General features: G+C 42.7%; 1 protein-coding gene across 1 annotated transcript in view; it reads left to right on the forward strand.

Annotated features, from left to right (window-relative positions):
* Nucleotides 1-27,222, forward strand: part of LOC126272589 (pikachurin-like) — an 887,807-nt gene that overhangs the window by 349,586 nt on the left and 510,999 nt on the right. The window contains exon 2 of the mRNA XM_049975515.1: nucleotides 13,904-14,020. Within this exon, the coding sequence (XP_049831472.1) occupies nucleotides 13,904-14,020 (117 nt within the window). The remainder of the gene's footprint in view (nucleotides 1-13,903; nucleotides 14,021-27,222) is intronic.

A 27,222-nucleotide genomic window follows, 5' to 3' on the forward strand; every position in this document is an offset into this window, starting at 1 on the left:
ATCGACTGCGTACTCCATTTTAGTACTTCATAAATTTGTATTCCACCTCTAGAGAGCAAATCGTCCGTTTCTAATTTTTGCCTTGAATAAAAAGGTAGTTCAAACACCGCTATCAAAACCTCTCTCTATGCGTTAGAGAAGATCTGCGCTTTACGCCGCGGCTATATTTTGCGCAAAATGCGAGATGTTACGCTATACCACAGTAATGGCTGCCACAGTCGCTTATGTCAGACGGTCGTCCTCAAATTTAGAGCATAACTGATACTAGATATTTTGATTATGTAAACTTCATCCACCAGCACGAAAGCCTTAAAACGTCTAGTTTCCGTATAAAGTATACTGTCAGTTAGTTCAGTGTTCGTTCGTTACTGTAAACGGAGAAAACCTATGAGCCATAACGACAAAATCTGTTCTCGATCTGAACTTACTACAATCCTGAATATTACACGCGTCTCTTCGGGTTTTCACCCTAGTTGTTGATTCCACTTTTAAGCACAAATTTTGGTCAAGAGATTCAGTCGCCATCTTGAGGTACTTCTAGATGTTTGATTATGTGTAGCCGGCACCTAATTTCCCAGCAGACAATCATGACTTCACAGCTCGCAGCAGTTGCAAAAGTTCATCGAAATATCGTGCAGAAAAGTGAGTCCAACAAAACACCCGAGAACACACCATTAACCAATTATGCCTATAAAACCTGAGATATAATGTCTCGAATTTAATTTTATAGCCCCTTCGACGGAAATATGAAATGTCAGCAAAGATAAGCCGCAGACATAATTTAAGCATTTTTGGTACTCATTTTACAATCTCGATTTCACTCATTTTATCGTCTTCTGTACTTTTACATAATTTGTGTCTGCTTAGATGTTTCGACCGTTACATATACTTAACCAGCTTACTGCATAAACACGCAGATAATAATTTCTCTACGTGCCTTGTGACATTTTGGCGGTGTTCCATGCTGTTTTGGAATTGCTTTACGACTTTACGTGTAGAACACGCAATCGACCAATCGACTGGTCGGACGAATAATGACAAGTGCACTTGATTATACGCGTCTTTCAGTTTATATTTAATTGGGTTGGTCTCTATTTCGAAAGCACTCGTGCAGAATGAACGTGCGGTACTTGACTCCCGTCAGAGAGCGCTTGAGTTAATTCAGTGGAGGAGCGGTGTATTTTAACTCTCAAAGTCGCGTAACAGCAGCCTTTGATGTGAGCGTTTGCAGGGGAGACGTGTAATTTTCGAGAGCTGTGACGTCTCGTGTGAGTTTCCCGGAAATTCCTGTGAGATGGGCCTGTAGTATTAGCAACCATAATCAAATAATCAGGGAGCGTACTTCATCAGTCTTCGTCAGTAGGCAACTATCAGCATATTGGAGACAAAAGTGAATTACAAATAAACTAGAGTGCCCTCTGTTCTTAAGTTAATTTAAAAGCAATATTTAACTATTGAATGTAAAGTATCGATTGTAGACTGAAAACAATATCACCTGAGTCGAAATTATGCACTTCGACACCGGTAGACCGAACGAAATGACAAAGAGATGAATAATACATGCTACCTTGTATTACGATTACGAGCTGTTGTTAGAAAGCCGTCCGCGGTGGTCTCGCGGTTCTAGGCGCGCAGTCCGGAACCGTGCGACTGCTACGGTCGCAGGTTCGAATCCTGCCTCGGGCATGGATGTGTGTGATGTCCTTAGGTTAGTTAGGTTTAAGCAGTTCTAAGTTCTAGGGGACTAATGACCACATCAGTTGAGGCCCATAGTGCTCAGAGCCATTTGAACCATTTTCTTGTTGTTGTTAGAGAAACTTATTTGCTTCTACATTTAAGTTGCAAATTTAATCTTTTTGCTGAGTGCAGTGTACTGCAGTCTCTAGGCTGGAAAGAGCAGAAACGTTAGTAAGATATAGTTCTAAGTCACGTTTATTAGGCGCCTGGTTAAATTTTCTGTAAATGTACTTGCTTACTGATATGAGATATTGAAAAGTACGAGGGGTGTTTAATAAGTAATACAACAGTTTTTTCAGGCAGTTTCGGTCGACAAAATGCGAATTCTCTTGTGATACACACCGAGAGAGGTGGCGCAGTGGTTAGGTAACTGGACTCGCTTTCGAGAGGACGACGGTTCAAACGCGTCTCCGGCCATCCTCATTTACGTTTTTTGTGATTTCCCTAAATCGTTTCAGGCGAATGCCAGGATGGTTCCTTCCGAAATCCGAGCTTGTGTTCCGTCTGTAATGACCGCGTTGTCGACGGTGCGTCAAACACTAATCTCCTCCTCCGATTGTGATACATCTTGAAATATTCCCGCTGCAGCCCTTATGGTTTCGCGATGTTTCATTATGTAGCGGCGTTATACATAACCTTGAAAATGGCGCCTGTGACTGAGGGGCGTTGAAGGCAGAGAGGTCTCATTGAGTTCCTTTTGGAGGAAAAACAGAGCATCGCAGATCTTCATAGGTGCTTGTAGGATGTATGCATGACGTGGCAGTGAACAAAAGCAAGTTGAGTCGTTGGGCGAGGCTTCTCTCATCATCGCAACAAGGTCGCGCCGACATGTCCTATCTCACGGGTGTCACCCGGTCGCACACAGCTGTAACTTTGCAACATGCAGACGCTCTCATTCGAGGTGAGCGACGGATCACAAACACCTCACTGCTCAACTGGTCGTCGCTATTGGTGGTGCTGACACACTCGTCAACCAGTTGGTTCTGTGCTCGCTGGATTCTCCGCCGCCTAACAGAAGACCATAAAGAGCAACGAAGGACCGTATGTGGAGGATTGCTTGCGCCCTACGAGGCACAAAACTTCATCTACCCTACAGCCCGGATCTCGCCCTTTCCAATGGCCCAATTAAAAATGCACTCCATTCGTGGCTGATGGGGAGATTATGGTGGAGCGAGGCGTTGTCTCCGACATCGACCGCTATATTGGTACCATGCAGGCATATAGGCTCTCCCAATAAGCTGGCGTAAAGCTGTGGCACTAAACGGAGATTATGTTGAAGAATATACTGAAAAAGAGAGATGAATAATATGGTGCATTGGAATCCTAAACAAAACCAAAATGCTTTCAGAAGAAAATGTGTCGTATTATTTACTGATCGGTCCTCTTAACTATTTCTTCAATAAATGTGAAGAGTCATCGCTACGATCGCAGTTAGGTTCCTTCTGATCCTCGAAATTGTGTGAAATACTATCTTATATAGCTGACTTTCTTTTTTGTTTGTCTTGTCTCTTGTAATTCGTCCCCATAACATTACTTCATCAAAAACATGACGATAAAAAAATGAGATAAAAATATTCCCGGAAGCATTTATAAGTTGCAACACATTTGTCGGAGCTGCACTTGCTATTTCATCATTGATCGTGACTTCTATGTGCTGAAGTAACAGCTACAACAGACTAAACCCGTTTCTACCGCTATGTTTCCTGTGCACTACGCACCGCAATTTGTGAACTTTTTCCAGTTTTTGAGCACTTAAGAATCCACATATCGTCGAACAGGATGTTTATGTGTGTAACGTTCTGCATTATTAATGCAGTAGTCATTTATGTTTGCAACTTACACATCACTCGTAATGCTTTTAGCACTCGTGGTAGAAGTACCTGCCTGGACCATCAACAATCAAGTTAATTCGTTACGTAATAATAAAATAAACATTTTATCGATAGTATTAATAAGAATAATTCCTGTAAAAATTTCATTGGGTTGGTTAATCTTAGGTTAAATAATTTGAGCTTAAAAATTCTGAAAACTGGATTGAAAAATGTTATTAAGTATTAAATATTAAAATTTGGCAGCACCTTAAGTTTTCTATTCCTGTTCCTGTAAGGCATCTTCTTCTTGTAATTTAAAGACCATTGTAGCCTTTCTCTTGAATTTTTCCTTCGCTGCGCAGCATATTGGGGACTGCTTCACCCATCGTCGATATCTGTATCAACAGAACTAGTTCTAGGACGTTGGTAATGGAGTTCTGGGATTCCTGTTCTCTTGGAACCTTCCATACTGATCTGGTAAACAGCTTCTACAAGACCAAAACGTGTCTTGGTTTCAGACACAACAATTTCTTTGGAGCACTTGGATGAAATGACACTGTACAAACTTTCATTTGCTTTCTGCATCTTGCAGCCAGCATATATTGCCAGTAGTGCAGCAGATCCTAGTCTCTGATATATAGGCACTATGTTCAACACAACATCAGTACAAAGAAGAATGTTAATATTACCTCTGTGAGGTCCTGTCGCTGTAACCAGTGCAAAATCTGCTATTGTAAAAACATCAGGACAGTTCACCTCTGGAACTTCTTTTATGGTGCTGTTTTTTGTCATTGCTCACACAACAGTGTAAGTCTGACTTCACACTCCTTAAATCTGGGACGTTATAGACAACTGCTGCTCTGTAACAACTAGTCAACTTTTCAATTGTAGAATGAACCAACATTGGAAAGCAAAAAGTTTTACCATCGCTGTGAAGATGATTCTGTCTGATGGCGACAGACATCAAAAACTATGTTTCGCGCAGTCCTTATTTCAAACATATCTTAAACGTACTTGTAGCTTGAATACATCCAAATCGTTTTGAAATCTAAGATTGAACACTCCAAAGATGAAGAATAACCTTTAACTTTTCTTGTAAAAAGGTGAAGTTTTGAGATGGAGTCACCCCTTACTCTCTGATACGAGGTAGAAGAAGGGCGTCGCACTCAGAAGTCGAAAAAGTAGACACAGCTTGCAGTAGTCTCTTACTTTGTCTTGTCACAACCAGTGCAACTGTGCGCCAGAATCACTGACATCTTGTCATTAACCAAAAGTAATTTCAAATGAACCCTGTATCAATAGCAAAGAAATGCTAAACTGTGACCTTAATCTCTATTGCAAAGACAGGTTAAGCGTCCGTGCTGGAGGCACGTAAAAGGAAAAGAAGGAACGGGATAACATTTACGGTGGCTAGTAGATATTCCAAATGCGAAATAATTTAGGTGGAGATAAGAGTTAAAAGTGAATCAGAAATGGTCAAGAAATGCTTTCAGGGAACCCCAGCCATAGGAGCAGTAGTGGTGGAATATTTGAGAGGAAACTTGGAATTGATAAGGAGTGATCAAAAAGTTTCAGTCTCGAGGGCGTTGCTGCAGCGTATATAAAACGTAGCGCAAGTCCTGCGGTGGTTTGTATGTACCGACACGGAGCAAGTGTTTAGTGTGGCCTTCGTGTCTTTCCGACTTGCGTGCGGTAAATGCGGAAACGTGAAGTATGACGATATTATTACGAAATGCATTCAAACAGAACCAACGTACTGTTATTCTGTTCTTGGCTGACGAAGATCAAATACCGGTAAAAATCCATCAGAGAATGGAGAATATGTATTGAGTCTAAATGCCTGTCGAAAACCTTCAAGGATAACATAGAGAGTTCTATGACTCTTTTCGCGGATGATGCTGTTGCAGCCGCAAAGATAGAAAATTGTAGGGAAGTGCAGAAAGACGTACAAAGGGTCGACGCTGGGGCCAAGGATCATCAGTTTACCCTCAACATAAAAAAACTGATATATTGCTCATAAATAGACAGAAAGGCCAATTACTGTATGGTTTGGACGACTGCAGAACCATCACGGAGGCACTCACACCCAAAATGTGTGCGGTGCAAGTTGAATGACCACGTAAAAGTAATCACAGGTAGGGGAGATGCCAGATTGAAACTCTTGGAAAGCACAAAGGAGTTAGCATATGAAGCACTCGTTCAACCAAAATGTGAATATCGCACCTCACTTTTGGAGGTAGATAACAAGTACTCGCCCGACCAGAACTTGAATACTGGATGTCAGTTTGGACCAGTATCTGATAGGCTCGATAAAGGTAACATAAAGAATACAAAGAAGAGCAGCACGCTTCTTGACAGGTTCATATAGTAAACGCGAAACTCCAGTGGTAGACGCCGCAGGAGAAGTGCGCTGGAGGACGTTGTCTACTGTTAAAGCCCAGAGAGCGTACGTTCCTAGAGGAGTGAACCAATTGCTTTCTCCTCGGTGTAATCTCGCGAAAAGACCGTGGAGGCAAAATTAGAGAGACTCTAGTCCACACAGAGGGCTACCGTCAGTCGTTCTTCCCGCGAGCCGTTCACGACTGGGATAGGAAAGAGGGGCAAATGACGGTGCTAAATGAGATTGGTGCACAAAGTACCCTCCGCCAAACCCCGTAATGTGGGTTGCGGATATTAGATGCGGGCATAGATGTAGAAGTACCCGAGAAAGAATATTCCGAAATATCTGCGATAGCACAGGGCTGTTAAAAACTGTTGTTTAACTGCTCTACATGTATTACGAAGTCATTTTAATCTGTTAGGAAGTGATTCTTTAATCAAGACTCACAGTTACGAGTTTAAAGAATATTATATACTATTAAGCATATATTAAACTTACTGGTCTGAGAGCTGAATGGTGAACCATTATTAATATTTGAAAGCATTGTGTGAAGATTTATTAGGATCGGTGTATCGTAACAGACAATATTAGAATCAACAGGTTGGTGTGCTTTTGCGACGTGGTACACTGTTGGACCCTAACACGCCGTATGACAAATGCAAGTCGGACACAGAACTCAATGTGTACATCTCCAGACTGCATATTCAAAGGAAATAAGTATGGCCTTTTAATGAGCGATTAAATGCCGCTCTGACACAAGTATAAAATTATCCTCTGAGGATTCATAACGTCCATTTTAATGTCAAGATGACCGAAAAGTTATAGATTTTACCTTTAATGAAAATTAAAAATATCACAACAAAATTTTGTATAATTATATTAGATAAAACTGATTCATGTTACTTTTTCATAATTTTATTGATATCAAAACTGAATATAGAAATTACAATATAATTTAAATTAATTTTCTAGTTCGTGAAATCATCTTCAGTTGCCGGTTACAGTGAACATCCAGCCCAGCTATCGTTGCACATTCGCGGTTTCTTTGGAGCTGACAAATGGTACCACCGAATTCCTCCCAAACTGAAGAATTCCCATCCGGTATGGCGGTTATTGATGGAAGATTGGACCGTCTTTAGAATTCTCTGAATATCTTAAAGCAAATCAACACTTATTGGAAAACATGAGTGGTCTTTTGCCCTCATCAGGTTTAAGTATTGACTTTTTTACTGCATGTTACCCAAAGATATTTGATGAATGTGTACAGCGTGGGGTATGTAGAAGACTCAGGAACATGGCAGCTTGTTTCGTGTTTGAAATATTTCCCGTTGTTATGACAATTATTGTTAACTTGCCGACTGGGGTGGCCGCGCGGTATTAGGCGCTACAGTCTGGAACCGCGCGACCGCTACGGTAGGAGGTTCTAATCCCGCCTCAAGCATGGATTTGTGTGATGCCCTTAGGTTAGTTAGGTTTAAATAGTTCTAAGTTCTAGGGGACTGATGACCTTAGAAGTTAAGTCCCATAGTGCTCAGAGCAATTTGAACCATTTTGTAAACTTGGCATTAAATTTGGGGATAACAGCCCTTAATCAGTTTGAAATATTTTCTGCAATGTTTTTTTCATCAGACTGGAAGCTCTCTAGAAGGTACGACTATATTTGAGTGTTCTCGTACATAAAATATGCCGTCGGGGCATGTTTTCATTGTTTCCAGCAATCGTTGACTTGACAGCATTCAAATACACTCAGGTGACAAAAGACATGGGATATCTCCCAATAACATATCGAACTTCCTTTTTCCTGATATAGTGCAGCATCTCGATGTGGAATTGAATCAACAAGTCGTTGAGGGCCCCTGGAGAAAAACTGAGCCATGCTGCCTAACAGCCTTCCATAGTTGCGAAAGTGTTACCGGTGCGGGATGTTGTGCTCGACCTGATCTCTCGATTATGTCCCATAAGTGTTCGATCGGATTCATTTCGGGCCACCTGGGCAGCCAAATCATTCACCCGAATTGTCCCGCATGTTCTTTAAACCCAATCGCGAACAATTGTGGCCCAGTGACATGATGTCTTTGTTTGTGAACATGAAGTCCATGAACATCTGCAAATGGTTACTAATCAGCGGACCATAACCATTTCCAGGAAGTGGTTAGTTCAACTGGACCAGAGGACCCAGTCCGTTACTGTGAACATAGCCCACACCATTATGGAGCCACCGCCAACATGCACAGTGCCTTGTTGACAACGTTGGTACGTGGCTTGACCGAGACTGCGTCATACTCGAATCCTATCATCAGCACTTACCTACTGGAATGGGGACTCATCTATAGGAGACACGGTATTCCAGTCGTCTAGGGTCGAACCGATATGTTCACGAACCCAGGAGAGACGCTGCAGGTGATGTCGTGCTGTTAGCAAAGGGTTTCGCATTGGTCGTCTGCTCTCATAGCCCATTAACGCCAGATTTCGCCGCACTGTTCCAGCGGATACGTTCGTCGTTCGTCCCACATGGATTTCTGCTGTTATTTTACGCAGTGTTGGTTCTCTGTCAACACTGACAACTCTGCTCTCGGTCGTTACGTGAAGGCCATCGGCTACAGCGTTTCCCGAGGTGACATGTAATGGCTGAAATATGGTATTCTCGGCACAGTCTTGACAGTGTGGATTTCGGAATATTGAATTTCCTGACGATTTCCGAAAAGGAACGTCCCATGGGTCTAGCTTCAAATACTGTTCGGTGTTGGAAGTCTGTTGCCGTCGTGTAGCCATAATTACGTCAGAAACCTTTTCACATGAATCACCTGGGTGCAAATGATAGCTACGACAATGCGCTGCCCTTTTGTGCCTTGTGTAGATGATACCATCGCCATCTGTATATGTGCATATCGTTATCCCATAACTTTTATCACCTCATTGTGGTTCAAATGGCTCTGAGCACCATGGGACTTAACATCGGAGGTCACAGTCCCCTAGAACTTAGAGTTTGTTTTTACGATTTGTTTACATACTCTGAAAACTACTGTTTTTTCGTCGCTGTCAGCGGACGCTCAGGTCGAAAGAAACTTGGGTTCGCATTCACTCTTGGTTTATTTCCCGCCATTTTTTAAAGCCGCTTGTTCTTAAGATCCATTGGCGCTATTTCCACTTCACGTCACTTTCTAACACATTACAACAGGATAAGAAGTGTAGTTCTACGTATTCAGCAATTAGCACAATGTTTATGTCTATTCATTTGTTTTGTGTGTAGCTTGTGAGCGTTTCTCCCGCATTCGTGTGTGTATGTATGTATGTGTGTGTGTGTGTGTGTGTCTGTGTGTGTGTGTGTGTGTGTGTGTGTGTATGTGTGTGTGTGTTTATGTCTGTGACAGAATGGCCACAGAAGATAATTTGTAAAAAAGAAAAGTGTCATGTGTGATGTTTTCTTTACATCTTTAATAGCAGTAAAATTAGGGTAGAAAACGAATACTAATTGATTAAAACAGCTGGTGCAGAAGACTGGCAATGCAATCAAACACAAAATATCTTCCACTAAAATACACTCTTGAAACAGTAAAAGCTTACCACTACAAATGTACATACAGTGTGTTCTGTACTCTACACATATATGAAAAGTTTAATAATGTAATATACATACTGTTCTTATCTTAGTTAAGAATATCCACATTGAGCTGAAATTAAATGAAAGTGCTGAACCAAGACAGATGCAAGTCAGACTGCGTGATGAACTAGTGACAAAACCAAGAGTGCTGGATGGTGAATCAGTGTGTGACACTTGAGCACTGAGACTGGTTAACCTCAGAGGCACCTGTGATCTACTCCGTGGTGAATCTGAGCAGACAGCTGTCTCATAAACTCCTGTGGGTCAGCTGCTTGCATCTCCCCCCCGAAGTGAGCTGCCAAGATCTTCCGCTTTACTTTCCCAGTGGAGTGTCTAAAGAGCCAGCATGCTAGCACCTTGCAGACTGTCATTTCAAATTAAGACCGAAAATAGAAATCGAGTACGTATTTTCTGGGTTATTATGGTGTTCCGTGGAGCTGACCTTTCTCTGCTTTCAATTTTTTTCGTAACTGTCAAAGCTGTCATACATACACATCATCTATTGAGTACTTTTCTGCAGTGTGGTATGTGTGGTATACCACGCCTAATTCAGCATGTCGCAAGGGTTACTGCTGAAGCAGCTAGCACTAGATTCTTGATTCCACCCGTTGATGTCACTGGAGAGACATTCTGGATTCAAGAGCTACTGAAGGTTTTTTCTCATATCAAGGGTTATTCACAGTGTGGAAGGAAATAGGTCTTTGAATCAGCTCAGGAGCAGGTTGTCCATCTCTATGTCGAATACGTCACTGCAGTGCTCTTTCCACAACACACATTACTAGATTAAGAAAATAATGGTATTATGGTATTATTAGTATAGCTGATCTAAAAGTCACGTCTTATATACTGAACATCGCAAGAAATTTGCATAATATGAAACCAGCCAAGGACAGAAATTTAATGTTAGCCTTGATTTGACATTTGCACATCGCAAGAAATTTGCATAATATGAAACCATCCAAGGATAGAAATTTGATGTTAGCCTTGATTTGACGTTTCTGCTGAAACTAATTTACCTAATAACTGCGCTTTAGCGCGACAGATGTTAGCTGGGACAAGTTTAATTCAGACTCTCCAACATGCTTGTTGCCGAATGGCTGTTGTTTTATGTCCACAGCCATACAGCCATCCACTTCTGATGTATGGGCGTTTGCTAAATCTTGATCGGCCTTACGTCAACTCCTATGCCTCTACTTTATCAGACTGCCTTTCTCCACCCTGTGTATGTAGATAAAACTGACCTCAACACAGCTGGCTTGAGCACTATAGTGCTGTACTACCTATGGGCCTATTGTGAGCTATTTACCGTTACTATTTGTTATTACCAGACGAGACTACAGCTGTACCGCCATATCTGTGGTTCCTTTGACTGATCGGTGATGTGGCACATAGGGACTAGCACACATGTAATACTAGTTCACTTTATTAAAGGTAAAAAGATTTACCTAACTTGGCTCACTTCTTTGCCACAGGAATCCATGATAATTTACAGCTGACAGTAACTATTAAAGTATAACTTTCTGTTTGTGCATTAATTAACAAAGTGTTCCACATTTACGAAATTACAACGCCATCTGAAACTGTGAACGATTCGTGTTGTGATCAGTGTTGTCGATTGCTTCAGCCGAAGCCACAAACTATGGCAGAGCGCTTCCGTGCTCGGCTCTATACTGACCACCTCCGTGGCGAGCGCACTGCTATGGTGGGAGGGGAGGCGTGGTTTTCGGGAGTATCTTCCATTCTTCTTTGCAAATTGCCGCGAGAACTCTCTAATGACTTTGGTATCGACGTCTGTCGCGTGGCACTTCGATCTCTGGGCGATACCATATCACCCCTCACCTTTGAACTCACTTATTGTATCCTGAAGGGCTGCAGCTGAACAACCGGACCACTGCGGCAATCAGAACTAAAGTATAGAGGCGAAGAACCTGCTGTACTGCAAATTAGCGGTTGTCGCAGCCCTGGAAGCACAGCAGGATAGCAGGTGAGAGCAGCGCTGGAACCATAAAAACTGTTCACATAACACTCATCACAATGTACTAAACTCCGTCAGTTCTTGGCTATTGTCGATTTACAGATACGCGTCAGCGATCTTATCGTTTTTATTTTCTTTGAAATGTTCGAAGTAAATGTGCCAACAGGGTGCTCGTGCAGTATAGCCATATCGCGGTACTCTGTAGTTCCACCTGTTTTTTCAAGTGGCGCTTGAGATGCCCCAGCCAGTTCTATCCTTACATGGATCAGTTGTCGCCTATAAATGACCGAAGTTGGCGATCGGACTCGTAGTTATAATGGGCTAACACTTGGGTGCAGTAAGACCTCAGTGTTCATTTCACCAATCGCCCTAAGCACTGAAGAGCTACGCTCTTATCACACAATCTTTCATTTTTAATAATTGGAACCAATATAGTAACTTGACAAGCAGAAAGGGGTAGGAGAGCACACAACCACTCTGGAATAGCGACATACACTGCATAATGGACAATATGGATTTTACACATGTATTAATTTCAGTGCTGCAGCAAAATATTATTATTATTATTATTCTTGATTGTTATAATTATTTTTATTGATATAGTTATCATTGTACTACTGTTATAATCTCTAATTTTTTCTTTAACATCATTACTGCATAATACATTATATGTCCTTAATGTTCTGTAGAAACTGTAACTCGTTCAATTTGAGTATGCCTGGTTAGGAGTAAGAGAGGGCCTGAAGGCCCTAATCTTGCCAGGTAAAATAAATGCATAAATAAATAAATAAATGCATAAATAAATAAAATACACTTTCATCAGCACAGAATAAATCTATTTTAAACTTGAGAGACTTTTATGTAAAATAATACTGAAATGTTGAGCAAAGGATTCTGCTAATCATTGAATATGCATAGCTACTGGGGTGGTGTTATTTGTAGTTTTTGTAACTAATAAACATAATTCGTAAACATTGTCTTTACACAGAATTGACCACTTCAAGAAAATGTATTTTTTATACTGATGTTTCCTGATAATTTTCAACGTAAAGAAAATTTGATCTGATATCACTTCAATGCAACGTAACAAAACCACTTTCCTGCGCTTTTGTTGAAACACAACTTTAGTTTGTCTCATACCATGAATCAGTGAAATCCTATGTTCTGAACACGAGAGTAATAATCTTTTCTGTAGTAGTAAAAATGTGCACAATCTTTTTTTGTTGCCTCTTTTGCAACTGCCTTTATTACTGTTGGCAGTGTAATAATATAGCTGGTACTTTGAACTCTATCTGATGCTTTGCTTAGTATGGAAATAATAATTTTAAGCACTTTGTTTAGCTGTATCTTTATCCAGCTTATGATCTGAAAATGTAGCTGATTAAATATTACAGTATGTGAAAAGGGCACACTACTGAAATGACAACACTGTGATAAAGCTTGTACTAAGTTGCACAAGAGGACGAAGAATCATGACTTGTAAAATATGTCTTTTACTATGAAAAATGGAATATACTAAACTTCACCATGGAAATAAATGCTTCAGTCCCTTTGTGGTGTTGAGCAACGTATTGCAGCATCCGACAAGATTTTGCTACCGATGGGTGGTTTATCAGCTCTTATGCATTGGTTTCCAGGTCGTGATTCCCGTCATAACATTTGGCCGGTGCAGTGACTAATGCTGCAACGTACTGTCTGCCTCCATCACAGCAAACGACTACCAACTGGCTCTCGTAATAACATTGCCACTTTTTATCGGTTGACAGATACCTCCTTATTACTCATTATGTGTAGCCATAATTTCCCCTCCATCCAAGGCCGTTTAAGAGCGATCGTGGTCAATTTAATCACCACACAATCCAGTACGTGGGCATCGCCCCACAAAGTAAATTTCTGTGGTCGCAATGATTCCCCCGCCTTATCCTTTCGCGGGGGAGTCCCTCTAGATTTTTAACTTAAGTCAAGACTCGTTACAGGTTTAATTACTAAGGTTCATAATACTTTTAAAGCTAAGATCTACTTAACAATATATAGAGATTAATCCGAAAAACATTATTTACAACATTTAAAACACAGTTACAAATTACTGGTTGCGTATTTCGCAGGCTGGTGGCACCACCTTACAGCGGCGAACTGCCTCACTTTACCTCGCTGCCGTTAGATGACATATGCGCCCTCAGCTCTCTATCATCTCACTGATGGTTTTAAATAGGTTTTTACAACTGCCTTGCTACTCATGGTAATTTTTTTATTTATGACAGAGAATAACGAAATAACTTCTACGAAATGAAATGGAGTAATTCGTCCACTGTGTGACGCATACCCGCTCTGCACGACTCCTCGCTGCACCGCACCACGCTCCAGAGGCGCTGACGCGCCATTCTCTTGTGTGTTTGCAGGTCGTTGCGGCCGCGGCAGCCCGTGCGAGCAGCTGTGCTACGAACTGCACGACGGCATGTTTGAGTGCGACTGCAGGCCCGGCTACGAGCTGCACCGAAACGGCTACAGCTGCCTAGGTGAGTCTACGCCGGCGCCATCTACAAGGTGCCTTCGCACCGGAATCCAACTCCAACAACCACGGCTGACTAGGGTTTTCAGCTCCAAGTTTGACTTAGTTTTCAACTGTTGTCAACAGTCCTCTGAAATCAACAGTTTGAAAAACTACACTCCTGGAAATTGAAATAAGAACACCGTGAATTCATTGTCCCAGGAAGGGGAACCTTTATTGACACATTCCTGGGGTCAGATACATCACATGATCACACTGACAGAACCACAGGCACATAGACACAGGCAACAGAGCATGCACAATGTCGGCACTAGTACAGTGTATACCCACCTTTCGCAGCAATGCAAGCTGCTATTCTCCCATGGAGACGATCGTAGAGATGCTGGATGTAGTCCTGTGGAACGGCTTGCCATGCCATTTCCACCTGGCGCCTCAGTTGGACCAGCGTTCGTGCTGGACGTGCAGACCGAGTGAGACCACGCTTCATCCAGTCCCAAACATGCTCAATGGGAGACAGATCCGGAGATCTTGCTGGCCACGGTAGTTGACTTACACCTTCTAGAGCACGTTGGGTGGCACGGGATACATGCGGACGTGCATTGTCCTGTTGGAACAGCAAGTTCCCTTGCCGGTCTAGGAATGGTAGAACGATGGGTTCGATGACGGTTTGGATGTACCTTGCACTATTCAGTGTCCCCTCGACGATCACCAGAGGTGTACGGCCAGTGTAGGAGATCGCTCCCCACACCATGATGCCGGGTGTTGGCCCTGTGTGCCTCGATCGTATGCAGTCCTGATTGTGGCGCTCACCTGCACGGCGCCAAACACGCATACGACCATCGTTGGCACCAAGGCAGAAGCGACTCACATCGCTGAAGACGACACGTCTCCATTCGTCCCTCCATTCACGCCTGTCGCGACACCACTGGAGGCGGGCTGCACGATGTTGGGGCGTGAGCGGAAGACGGCCTAACGCTGTGCGGGACCGTAGCCCAGCTTCGTGGAGACGGTTGCGAATGGTCCTCGCCGATACCCCAGGAGCAACAGTGTCCCTAATTTGCTGGGAAGTGGCGGTTCGGTCCCCTACGGCACTGCGTAGGATCCTACGGTCTTGGCGTGCATCCGTGCGTCGCTGCGGTCGGGTCCCAGGCCGACGGGCACGTGCACCTTCCGCCGACCACTAGCGACAACATCGATGTACTGTGGAGACCTCACGCCCCACGTGTTGACCAATTCGGCGGTACGTCCACCCGGCCTCCCGCATGCCCACTATACGCCCTCGCTCAAAGTCCGTCAACTGCACATACGGTTCACGTCCACGCTGTCGCGGCATGCTACCAGTGTTAAACACTGCGATGGAGCTCCGTGTGCCACGGCAAACTGGCTGACACTGACGGCGGCGCAGCTAGCGTACGGCCAACACCGCGGTTCCTGGTGTGTCCGCTGTGCCGTGCGTGTGATCATTGCTTGTACAGCCCTCTCGCAGTGTCCGGAGCAAGTGTGGTGGGTCTGACAAACCGGTGTCAATGTGTTCTTTTTTCCATTTCCAGGAGTGTAGTTGAGGGAAGTTTTGTCTCGAGTTTGTAGTTCACGGTGACTGAGCAAAAAACAGTGGCTGATGCGCATTTCCGGGTCATCTGCTTTGTTTCTTTTTTGTGTTTATGCTATGGAACGTCCGAGTGGTCCACAGAAGTAACCAGTTCGTACATCTACATTTACACTCAACAAATCACATTTAAGTGCCTGGCAGAGGGTTCACCAAACCACCTTCACGATTCTTTATTATTCCAATCTCGTATAGCACCCAGAAAGAACGAAAACGTATATATCTCCGTACCTCTGATTTCAAATGTTTTATCATGATGATCGTTTCTCCCCATGTAGATCGGAGTCAACAAAATATTTTCGCATTCGGAACAGAAAGATGGTGATAGGAATTTCGTGATAAGATTCCGTCGAAACGAAAAACGTTTATGTCTTAATGATGTCCAGCTCAAATCCTGTATCATTTTAGTGACACTCTCTCCCATATTTAGCGATAATACAATTCGAGCTGCCCTTCTTTGAAATTTCTCGATGTACTCCGTCACTCCTATCTGGTAAGAATCCCACGCTACGCAGCAGTATTCTAAAAGAGGGGACCGAGCGAGGTGGCGCAGTGGTTAGACACTGGACTCGCATTCGGAAGGACGACGGTTGAATCCCGCGTCTGGCCATCGTGATTTAGGTTTTCCCTGATTTCCCTAAATCACACCAGGCTAATGCCGGGATGGTTCCTCTGAAAGGGCACGTCCGACTTTCTTCCCCATCTTTCCCTAATCCGATGAGACCGATGACCTCGCTGTCTGGTCTCCTTCCCCAAAAACAACCAAACCCAACCAACAGCGGTCCAGCAGTTTTCCTCTACAAGAGGACGGACAAGCGTAGTGTAGGCAGTCTTCTTATTAGATCTGTTACATTTCCTAAGTGTCCTGTCAATAAGACGCAGTCTTTGGTTAACCTTTCCCACAACATTTTCTAAATGTTTCTTCCAATTTAAATCGTTCCTAATTGTAACTCGTAGGTATTTAGTTTAATTTACAGCCTTTAGATTTGACTGATTTATCGTGTAACCAAAGCTTAACGGATTCCTTTTAACACTCTTGTGGATTACCTCACACTTTTCGTTATTTAGGATCAATTTTCAATTTTCGCACCATACAGATATCTTTTATAAATCGTTTTGCAATTTGTTTTGTCCTTCTTATGACTTTAACAGTCGTTAAACGATACCGTCATCAGAAAACAAGCTACGACTGTTGCTCAGATTGTCTCCCAATTTGTTTATATACATAAGCAACAACAAAGGGCCTATAATACTACGTTGGGGAACATCAGACACCACTTCTGTTTTATGCAACGACTGTCCGTCAGTTACTACGAACTGCGACCTCTTTGACTGGAAATCACGAATCCAGTGACGTAACTGAGACGATATCCCATAAGCACGCTATTTCAGTACAAGCCTCTTGTGTGGTACAGTGTCAAAAGCCATTTGGAAATCTAGAAATACGGAATCAATCAGAAATTCCTTGTCAATAGCACTCAGCACTTCATGCGAGTGAAGAACTAGTTGTTTTTCACAAGAACGATGTTTTCTAAATCCGTGTTGACTATCTGACAATAGATTGTTTTCTTCGAAGTAATTTATAATGTTCGAATACTATATATGTTCCAAAATCCTGTGGCATTTCGACGTTAATGATATGGGTCTGTAATTTAGTTGATTACTCCTACAAAATTTCTTGAATATAGGTGTAACCTATGTAACGTCCAGTCTTTGGGTATGGATCTTTCGTCAAGCTATTGCATCAGCATACTCACAAATGAACCTGATTGGTACACAGTCTGGACTAGAAGAGTTGCTTTTATTAAGTTATTTAAGTTGCTTCACCACCCCGAGGATATCTATTTCTGCATTAATCATGTCTGTTCTTGATTCGAATTCTGGAATGTCTACTTCGTCTTCTTTTGTGAAAGCATTTCGGAAGACTGTCTTTAGTAACTCTGCATAAGCAGCACTGTCTTCGATACTGTGTTGACTGCTATCTCGCAGAGAAGGCGTTGATTGTTTCTTGCCGCTAGCGTACTTCACATACGACCAGAATCTCTTTGGATTTTCTGCCAGGCTTCGAGACAAGGCTTCGCTGTAGAAATTGAGGGTAGGAAACCTCTGTGGGAATCTTCCTACTCAGAAATTTCATTAAAACACTATTTCGTTTCATTTTACGGTTGAGGCAGTGACATCAGCAATTAAGCTGGCTACATATTGTGTATCTGAGTGTAAGTGCATGAATTTAGAGTCTTTCTGGCAACTTATTTTTTACTAAAAGGTTGAAGAACCTTCCGACTACTAAGGTAATCTGAACTTGTTTTCAGATAGTGGGGAATTGGGAACGAACTGTATATTTGATATGTGCCACTGAGTGCACGTATTAATGTGTTGAGAATGTATAGAATCTAAAATGACAGAGTACCTACTTACTTTTACAAAATCCTTGAGTACAATAACGATAATCCAGCACACTATAGACACCATAGCATCACTGTTCTTGCTCAGTGAAATTCGATGAGAGTACATTAAACTCTTGTAACTGCCACATGCTGCCAATAATCGAAGAGTTACAAGCTTTTCTGCTGGTGACACTGCAGCTCTAAAATCTGTGCGTTTACGTTAAATATGTAGTGCTACATGCCTCAAAAGTTCATCGAATTGCTAGATCTTAGGCGTATCATTGTAACGAAAACTTTCTGGTCTGGACAACATTGGTCGTTTTTTTGGTTTGATAAAAAGTAGCCGAATGTTTGTGTGTGCTTACAATATTTTGAAACCGTTGGAAACATTTTGCAGCACATGACAACAGTTGTTGAATTTTCAAACTCACAACAATTGCTAGTTAGCCAAACCTGAATCTGTTGTGGGATTTTTTGTTGGAATTGGTTTTCAGTGTGAAAGTACGTTAACACGTATTAGTGTCTAACTGTATAAATGTCTTGATCGCTGTCGTGACATACTTCAGGGAACTGAGACAGCTGCGACTTTGTTCTGATTTTCAATGAAATTCATATTAAATAACAAGCTCGTAAGTTACTACAATTTTTTCAGATCATTTGTACGATTTATTTCAAAATGTCGTGAAATCAGGTAGCCTGTTGCTAGATATACGTGATTTATTGTTGTAATTGGTTCCACACTCCTGGAAATTGAAATAAGAACACCATGAATTCATTGTCCCAGGAAGGGGAAACTTTATTGACACATTCCTGGGGTCAGATACATCACATGATCACACTGACAGAACCACAGGCATATAGACACAGGCAACAGAGCATGCACAATGTCGGCACTAGTACAGCGTATACCCACCTTTCGCAACAATGCAGGCTGCTATTCTCCCATGGAGACGATCGTAGAGATGCTGGATGTAGTCCTGTGGAACGGCTTGCCATGCCATTTCCACCTGGCGCCTCAGTTGGACCAGCGTTCGTGCTGGACGTGCAGACCGCGTGAGACCACGCTTCATCCAGTCCCAAACATGCTCAATGGGGGACAGATCCGGAGATCTTGCTGGCCAGGGTAGTTGACTTACACCTTCTAGAGCACGTTAGGTGGCACGGGATGCATGCGGACGTGCATTGTCCTGTTGGAACAGCAAGTTCCCTTGCCGGTCTAGGAATGGTAGAACGATGGATTCGATGACGGTTTGGATGTACCGTGCACTATTCAGTGTCCCCTCGACGATCACCAGAGGTGTGCGGCCAGTGTAGGAGATCGCTCCCCACACCATGATGCCGGGTGTTGGCCCTGTGTGCCTCGGTCGTATGTAGTCCTGATTGTCTCGCTCACCTGCACGGCGCCAAACACGCATACGACCATCATTGGCACCAAGGCAGAAGCGACTCTCATCGCTGAAGACGACACGTCTCCATTCGTCCCTCCATTCACGCCTGTCACGACACCACTGGAGGCGGGCTGCACGATGTTGGGGCGTGAGCGGAAGACGGCCTAAAGGTGTGCGGGACCGTAGCCCAGCTTCATGGAGACGGTTGCGAATGGTCCTCGCCGATACCCCAGGAGCAACAGTGTCCCTAATTTGCTGGTAAGTGGCGGTGCGGTCCCCTACGGCAGTGCGTAGGATCCTACGGTCTTGGCGTGCATCCGTGCGTCGCTGCGGTCGGGTCCCAGGTCGACGGGCACGTGCACCTTCCGCCGACCACTGGCGACAACATCGATGTACTGTGGAGACCTCACGCCCCACGTGTTGAGCAATTCGGCGGTACGTGCACCCGGCCTCCCGCATGCCCACTATACGCCCTCGCTCAAAGTCCGTCAACTGCACATACGGTTCACGTCCACGCTGTCGCGGCATGCTACCAGTGTTAAACACTGCGATGGAGCTCCGTATGCCACGGCAAACTGGCTGACACTGACGGGGGCGGTGCACAAATGGTTCGCAGCTAGCGCCATTCGACGGCCAACACCGCGGTTCCTGGTGTGTCCGCTGTGCCGTGCGTGTGATCATTGCTTGTACAGCCCTCTCGCAGTATCCGGAGCAAGTATGGTGGGTCTGACACACCGGTGTCAATGTGTTCTTTTTTCCATTTCCAGGAGTGTATGTTGACCATTTACAGATTACGAAATCCTACAGTAGTTTAAATGTAATTAAGATATTAGTTTTGGCAATACGCACATTAGACGCAAACGTAAATCAACAACAAATTAAATTGTCTCTTCATCGTTCTACACATGTCCTTTAATTATTTAAATACTCTTCTAAAGAATTGTAGGAATGTTCAAGAAAAAATTATTTTAGATTTCATTATAAATTTTCTTTGAAAGCTACAAGAAATTTTATTGTATTGGACGAATGATCACAGGTATTTGTGACGGCTTCACGAGCCACCAACTGCTCTGGTAATGAACGTCAGATGCCATTTTTCCGTCTAATTTTGAGACTGTGTCCTCAAATAGGTTCTGACTGTTTATAACGAATACTACTAAAGAAGTTACATTCTGCGGAGGTTCAGTTTCCAGTACGTCATATGGTATTGTAAAGTCGGTTGATGAGTAACACATATTATTCTTACTGCTCGATTTTGTGAAAGCAGTAGTTTCATCTTTACTGAGAAATTTCCTCAGAAAACTATTAAATATAACGTTAATGCGTGGAAATACGTAAAATACGTTGGGATGGTACGTTTATCGCAATTTTATTCCGATTGTTGTAGAGAAGTGAATGTGTATGATTTCTTTCAAAAGCTGACAATTTCTTCTGCTGCTGTCTCTGTAACTGGCTTACTTATAAAACTTGTATTATCTACACAAAATGTCAGCTTGATATGTATCAAGTGGAAGGTCATACACAGGTACAAGGAATGAGAACAGATACGAAAATGAACTCTGTGGAACTTAATGAATTACCCCAGCCATTCATACTTTCTACCATTTAAGAATCGTTTGATTTATTTAGCACCAAGTGGTACATTTCCTTTCATTAAGTACTATTCAGATCACTTGTTTAAAGTGCATTAATTGCACAAATAAAGCTATTAGAAGGAAATAGTGTCAAAACCTAATTTCTTGCGCACATCGCTGCTGTGATCAGATAGCCTGAATCTTTCTTATTTTAACTAAAGTAAGGGGATTGCACGGTGAATAATCAGAATTTACTGTCACTGAAAGAGTTACACGTCATGCTTTTCGTATACAGACCTGGATGTTTCAGGCATTTTTGTTGATTTCTTTGCTTTTGATTTAGTTTGGGAAATCGAAGAACTCAGGATGTTTATCCATGCCCGTAATGAACAAGGACGAGATACTGTTTCTCACCGAAACTGAAACTGAGCTAGTGAGTCCCCCTTCACCTGTTGGGAAACGCACTGTTCCGTGACATGGGGAGGTAAACCCAAAAAGGCTGGGGTCTATTAATCTTCGGCACTTCAAACATAAAGTGAATAATGGTACTACTTAGGAAAATGGCAACAAGGGATGGGAAGGGACGCCACGTGCGCTCAGCGTGTATGCCTGGGGCGTCATTCAACATGTTGAAGAGGCTGTTCCGGCAACCATTCAGGGAACTGAGTGCAACAAACTGCGAACTGCAGTGAGCTGTGTAACAAACGATGCGTATCGCCTGGGTTCCGAAGTCGTATCGTTCAGGCTACTGGCAGAGAAAAAGAGTACTAGCCTTGCTCATGGTATGCAACTTTGCCCCCAGAAGAGATCGTGGCACTGTGGGTCGAGTGGTAGGCTTGAACTAGAAAGTGTGACGTTTCTGTGACAGGCTAGTCTGTGGTTTCTTAGATCTATTTACGACATTTCAATCACCAACTTTCTCTTCCGATCAGTAAATATTTTGTTGACACCCACCTACGTAGGGACAAATAATCATCATAATAAAATAAGAGAAATCAGAGCTCGAACGGAAAGATTTAAGTGTTCCTTTTTCCCACGATCCATTCGACAGTGGAATGGTAGAAAAGTAGTTTGAAAATGGTTCGATGAACCCTCTGCCAGGCACTTAAGTGTGAATTGCAGAATAACCATGTAGATGTATAATTGCGCCATTGGGTTGAGAACTGAAAGGATCCACTAAATGTGTCATTTGTGCACCTCACGTCAGAGACTGCTACCGGGGTTGCTATGTATGGGCTGCACACAGGAGGTTTTTAGATCAGGGCCGCGCCGTTTAAGGCGCCGTGTCACGGTTCGCACGGCTCCCGCCATCGGAGGTTCGAGTCCTCCCTCGGGCATGGGTGTGCTTGTTCTACTTAGCATAAGTTACTTTAAATTAATTTAAGTAGTGTGTAAGACTAGGGACCGATGAGCTCAGCAGTTTGGTCCCTTAGAAATACACACTTTTTTTTTTAAATTAGGCGACTCTCCGTCTGGTCTAGATAACGAGATAGCTGTAGGTCACCCAGAAGTATCAGCGTAAAATACAACGAAATACTCCCCACATGCGAGACTATAAAAATCATAGTGGTTAACCACCGAAGCATTCACAACATAATGCTAGTGTTTGAAACGCTCCTAAAGTGCAGTGAAGCTCCCAAAATACTAGGTACACAAAGCTGGTTAAAGCCTGCGGTTGACTGCAGTGAGATCTTTGAGGAAATTTTAAACGTATATCGAAAGACAGACTTTTGGGAAATGGAAGTGGTGTATTATCGCAGTACACAAGAAACTCATATCCACCGAGACGGAAAATGAAATTGCACGCGAGATTGCTTGGCATTACTCAGCATCAGGTCTGGGCATAAAGTTATAATTAGATCCTTCTACCGACCATCAGATTCGCCTCCTGATTTAAATGAAAACTTTAGGGGAATCCAAGGTTCACTTGTATTTAAGTTCCTGAATCTTGTTTTGATCATTGGAGTTGACTCGAATTATTCAACACTCAAATGGGATAGTTAAATTTTTGTTAGTGCTTGGTGTGAAAAGACATCCTGTGTAACATTACTGCTTGCCTTCTCTGAAAGCTACGTAGAGTAGACAGTTCAGAAGCGCACTAGTGAGTGAAATATAATAGATCTAACGCCATTCTCTTTAAGGAAGTCCATATCGAACTTGGTACCAGCAACAATGATTACCAAAGTAGAAAAAGCAACTGAAACGAGTAGACAGTTTTATATATTCGGTAAACTACAGTATAAGTCCCATAGTGCTCAGAGCCATTTGAACCAAACTACAGTAAACACTTTGCAAGGTTATGAAATGGAATAATCACATTCGCTCACTCGTGTTTAAAACAGGTGGCAGAGTTCGGTTTTTTTGCTGACTACTGGAGAAATGCCGTCAGTTTACAAAGGAGACTGCTTACAAATCACTCGTGGGAACCATCCTAGAATAATGCTCAAGTGTGTGGGACCTGTACCAAACAGGACTAAATAAACATATACAAAGAAGGGCAGCCCAAATGGTCACAGGTCTGTTTGAATTTTGGGAGAGGATCACGGAGACGTAGAAAGACCTGAACTTGCAGACTCTTGACGGTAGACGAAGACTCCTTCATGCAAAGTTTCAAGAACCGGGTTTAAATGATGACTCTAACAATATCGTACAACCCTCTGATTTTCTCTCTCGTATGGATCCTGGGGTCAACAGACTCTTTACAGCACGCACAGAGCCATTCAGACACTCATTTCTCCCATGGTACATACGTGAATGAAACGGGAAAAAAACCATAACAACTGGTACAGTGAGACGCTCTTTCTACCATGTTATCCACAGTGGTTTATAGAGTATAGATGTAGAAGCACATATAGATGCAAACTGAAAAAAATGAAGAAGGTCGGAAGGCTTGTTTTACTCACGGAAGGATGGTATACACTTGAAGAAAGATGCTTGTTAGTATCTTACTTCAGCCTCTTACATTTCGCAGTTGTAGCGATCGTGAAATTTACATGAGCTAACAAAGAACTTGTTCTACTTATAGTTTCATCAATAACTCGCTGCATGTCGTATCCTTATCAAATTCGACCTTTAATTATTTAATTATCCGTATATGTGGATTGCCTCTTTTATTTTGTTCTTATTCAGTATTTCCTAATCATCGACTTCAAACAAGCCTTTGACAGCACAGATCGGCAACAACTATGCAGACCACTGGAAGAATTTGTTTTATGTACTAAACTAATAAGACTGACCAGAATGGCAATGACAGATACAAGAGCAACAGTGAATGTCCTTAGTAGAACCAGTGAAAACTTTGACTTTAATAAAGGCGTGAAGCTAGGTGATAGTCTCTCCACTGCCCTGTTCGATAGAGCTCTGCATAGTCTAGTAAATGAAGTCAACAAAGGGGCCCCATATTTATGGAAACTAGCCAGATATGTGCATAGGCTGACGACGTTGCTATTGTAGGAAGAACTATCAGTACATCGCGAGAAACATATCGACCAATCGAAACAGAAACCTAAAATATCGGCCTCATATTAAATGAAAACAAAACAAAATACATGGTAATGTCACAATCTGAGGCTAAAAGAACCCCTGAAGACCTAAGCATCAATGGGAAATGCTTTAAAGAAGTTCCTCTTTTAACTACTTCGTAGCCCTATTAACAAATGATAACACTGTTTGAAAGGCAATACGGGGGAGAATACAAACAGGAAAACGAGCTTACTTTGCAAATATTCAACTTTTCAGGAATAGCCTCGTTAAAAGAAAAACAAAAGTTCTAATATATAACTCCCTAGTGCGCTCAGTTATTACATACGGGTCAGAGGTATGGACACTGACAGAGCATGATAAAAATGCACCAAGAATCTATGGACGGAAAATACTACGCAAAATGTATGGTCCAATAAAGGAAGAAGAAGGCTGGAGAATACGCTATAATGCAGAATTACAAGAGTTAATACAAGGTTGAAATCACAGGGAATACAATGGCTAGAACACGTAGATAGAATGGCAGAGGATAGAATTCCAAAGAAAATGATGAAAGGTATGAACCATTCAGCTAGATGAAAAGGGAGACGTAGAAGAAGATTGACTGACGACGCAGTAGTAAGTTTCACCAGCAGTAGAGTCCGGGTTGGAAAAGAGCAGAAAATAACCAAGAAGATCGTTGAAGAAGCCAAGGCTCAGCAAGGGCTGTAGAACTACAGAAGAAGAAGAAGAACTCTGTAATACCGCATATCCAGTATCCCTATGAAAGTGATCCACGAATGTAGAAAACTACTGCTACCACTATTAGCAGTAGTATTACTCTTAGCATTCGAATGATTTGCACGGCATAGATGAAGGGATGGATATAAGAGACATACATGATGAGAATGAAATACGTAAAGCTCGAAGGAGCACTGTTTGTGGGTTGTTTTGTGCAGTGTTTATAAACATGGACTAACATGAAATCTTAAGAACATTAGATAAGGCGTTACAGTTGCCAACTACGTATCTGATTGCTATTCGATATTTCTCCGTTATCACAGATAGGTAAGATTCTAGTTGTTAATTTCAGTTTGCAGATCATTAACTCCTCATAAACAGTCCTACGCTACGGCTGTACGTTCTCAGGTAACATGTCACGTCCAATTCGGACACTACAGTTTAACTGAGAACTTCCTGTGTATGGATTTTGTCGCGGAAGACTCCGCAGCTGAATCCTAGTCTACGTGAATAACACCCGTCTTTTACACGCGGCCTCAACTAAAATTTCCGTAACGTGGTTAAAATCACACAAAATATCTCAAAATATGTAGTAGAAGCACTGCCCTCTCCTCGCCAAGTTACAGCCAGAAATTTTTCAAATACAGATTAATAATATTTTCTTAACTACAGTTGAGCAAACGCCTCGTCGGCTACTCTGGCTCGTAGAACACTTAATTTTTCACAGCGTGCGCCTCTCGACCAGAGAACGGATCAGCTTGCTTGCTGGAGGCTTCCCGGCGGAGCGGATGAGAAAGCCGATCGCTGCAAACTTTTAGCCGCTGACGTCAAACACCGGAAAGGGAGTGGGGCATAAAAGGGGTTGTTCGAAACTCTTCCAATCTGCGGGGTAAACATCGTGCTCGGCAAAAACTTGAACAGCAGATACACGGGAGCTTTCGAGCTGCGTATTCCTCTCGGTGCTATTCCGAGCGCACAGAGTTCCTCGTGAGAAGTTCTCAGAGAAATGGAAGTAATTACTTCTAAAGCGCAAAGAAGCCTTACCATTCGCGTTAATCGAAATTCAGCGAAGCGAACGAGAAGTTGTTGCTATTCCGAAGCTACGCCCCATTGCAGCCGCTTATTCTGACTGCCGACTTGCTTATTACACAGTTCATTATATGCACTGCTAACTACAACGTAAATAATGGTCAGGAGCTCAAGTGAAAAGCCTGTTAGTCGTCTCTTCATCACAATGGACGGGCGATGATCGATACTGCGAGTAGAGACGCACAGCAGGGTACACGACACATGTCTAGCTACGTAATTGATGATGTCACTGAGTGAGAGAGAGAGAGAGAGAGAGAGAGAGAGAATGCGTGGGAGGTGGAGTTGTCAGAGAGCGGCATGGGATAGGGTTAGAAAGGAGGGCAAGTGCAGCTGAGTGAAGTATGAAATGAAGGCGTTCTGACATGCCCTTGGAAGTTATTAAATAAATAAAGTTTCACCCCAACCAAAATATAATTTATCAATAATGCGATTAATTCCGAAGGCTGCACCTTACAATTTTACGCCGAGGACAATCACGAGCATATGGCAAGTGAGAAATGAATTTTGGAGAGGCGATTCGGCATGCCCTACTGAACGTTCAAGGTATGTACTCTTCATGGTAAACTCCTTGGTGACATTGCCAAAATATAATTGGGCGTTGACCGCTCGTTTCCGAAGTGGATGTATTTGTCCACGTTACAGTGTCAGAAGCAGGAGGATTTGGTTCAAATGGTTCTGAGCACTATGGGACTTGACATTGATGGTCATCAGTCCCCTAGAACTTAGAACTACTTAAACCTAACTAACCTAAGGACATCACACAACACCCAGTGCAGGAGGATTTACCTTTCGAAACAGTTGCATTATTAATGAAGAAAGTTGTGGCACGGATGGAATTTTATATATTGCATCCACATCTATATCTACATCTACATCTACATGGGTACTCTGCAAACCACATTTAACTGTCTGGCTGAGGGTTCATCGAACCACCTTCACAATTGTTTCTCTATTATTCCAATCTG

Source organism: Schistocerca gregaria, chromosome 5 (assembly GCF_023897955.1).
Source record: "Schistocerca gregaria isolate iqSchGreg1 chromosome 5, iqSchGreg1.2, whole genome shotgun sequence".
NCBI lineage: Eukaryota > Metazoa > Arthropoda > Insecta > Orthoptera > Acrididae > Schistocerca > Schistocerca gregaria.